The sequence below is a fragment of the Olea europaea genome, unplaced genomic scaffold, assembly GCF_002742605.1.
Source record: "Olea europaea var. sylvestris unplaced genomic scaffold, O_europaea_v1 scaffold6503, whole genome shotgun sequence".
Taxonomy (NCBI): domain Eukaryota; kingdom Viridiplantae; phylum Streptophyta; class Magnoliopsida; order Lamiales; family Oleaceae; genus Olea; species Olea europaea.
In genome coordinates this window covers 1-1,160 of record NW_019264876.1, presented here as the reverse complement: position 1 = coordinate 1,160, position 1,160 = coordinate 1, and the positions used below count along the sequence as shown (strand labels likewise).

Genomic DNA, 1,160 nt, shown 5'->3' with positions numbered 1-1,160 from the left:
CTCTCGCCTCTGAATGTGTAAATCATGTCATCTCTTGGTGCGCTCCTTGATCAACTTTGAGTTCTCGTAAGCTTCCATTCTCAGCTCATCCAATTCATTAAGTTGCAGCAGTTGTTTTTCACCAATAGCCTTGAGATCCATATTCAATTGTTTCATAGCCCAATATGCTCGGTGCTCCAACTCCAACGGTAGATGACACGCTTTCCCAAAAATCAGGCGGTATGGAGACATTCCTATTGGTGTCTTAAACGCTGTTTTGTAAGCCCACAGTACATCGTCCAACTTCTTAGACCAATCTTTTTGGGAAGAGTTCACTGTAACTTCCAGTATTATCTTTAATTGCCTGTTCGAAACTTCAACTTGCCCATTGGTTTGTGAATGATATGGAGTTGCTACTTTATGTTTCACCCCATATTTGTTCAACAGCTGCTCTAATTGACGATTTATGAAGTGTTTGCCTCCATCACTTATTATCGCCCTCGGTGTACCATATCTTGTAAATATGTACTTCTTCAAGAACTCTATTACCATTTTTACGTCGTTGGTAGGCAATGCAACAGCTTCCACCCACTTAGAGACATAGTTAACGGCCACCAAGATGTATTGATTTAAGTACGATGGGGAGAAAGGTCCCATGAAGTCTATTCCCCATACATCAAATATTTCAACCTCCAAGATGTAGTTTAGTGGCATCTCATTTCTTCTTGAGATATTTCCGATTCGTTGGCATCTATCGCATCTCTTCACATACTCGAATGTGTCTCTGAATAAAATAGGCCAATAGAAACCCGACTGTAGGATTTTTGCAGCAGTCTTTGAAGCTCCAAAATGCCCAGCATATGCAGATGAGTGACAATGCTCTAGAATTTTCGGTACTTCATCTTCAGGAATGCATCTTCTGACTATCTGATCTGCGCCTCTTCTGTAGAGAATGAGATCCTCCCAAAAGTAATACTTCAGCTCTGCGAAGAACTTCTTTCTTTGATGGTTAGAATACTCGGGTGGAGGAATGGACTTAGCAAGGCAGTTAACAATATCAGGTACCATGGGACTTTTTCTACTCCTAAAATTTGCTTATCTAGAAAGATTTCATTGATATCATCTAACATCTCAGGTTCATCCCGTTCCAATCTTGATAAGTGGTCGGCTACCACATTTCA

General features: G+C 40.7%; 1 protein-coding gene across 1 annotated transcript in view; it reads left to right on the top strand.

Annotated features, from left to right (window-relative positions):
- LOC111390142 overlaps window positions 1-872 on the top strand; it is a gene marked incomplete at its 3' end in the record, with an annotated part of 10,945 nt that extends 10,073 nt beyond the window's left edge. The window contains exons 2-4 of the mRNA XM_023015141.1: window positions 85-188; window positions 271-370; window positions 777-872. Of these exons, the coding sequence (XP_022870909.1) occupies window positions 85-188; window positions 271-370; window positions 777-872 (300 nt within the window). The remainder of the gene's footprint in view (window positions 1-84; window positions 189-270; window positions 371-776) is intronic.
- Window positions 873-1,160: the final 288 nt, after the last annotated feature.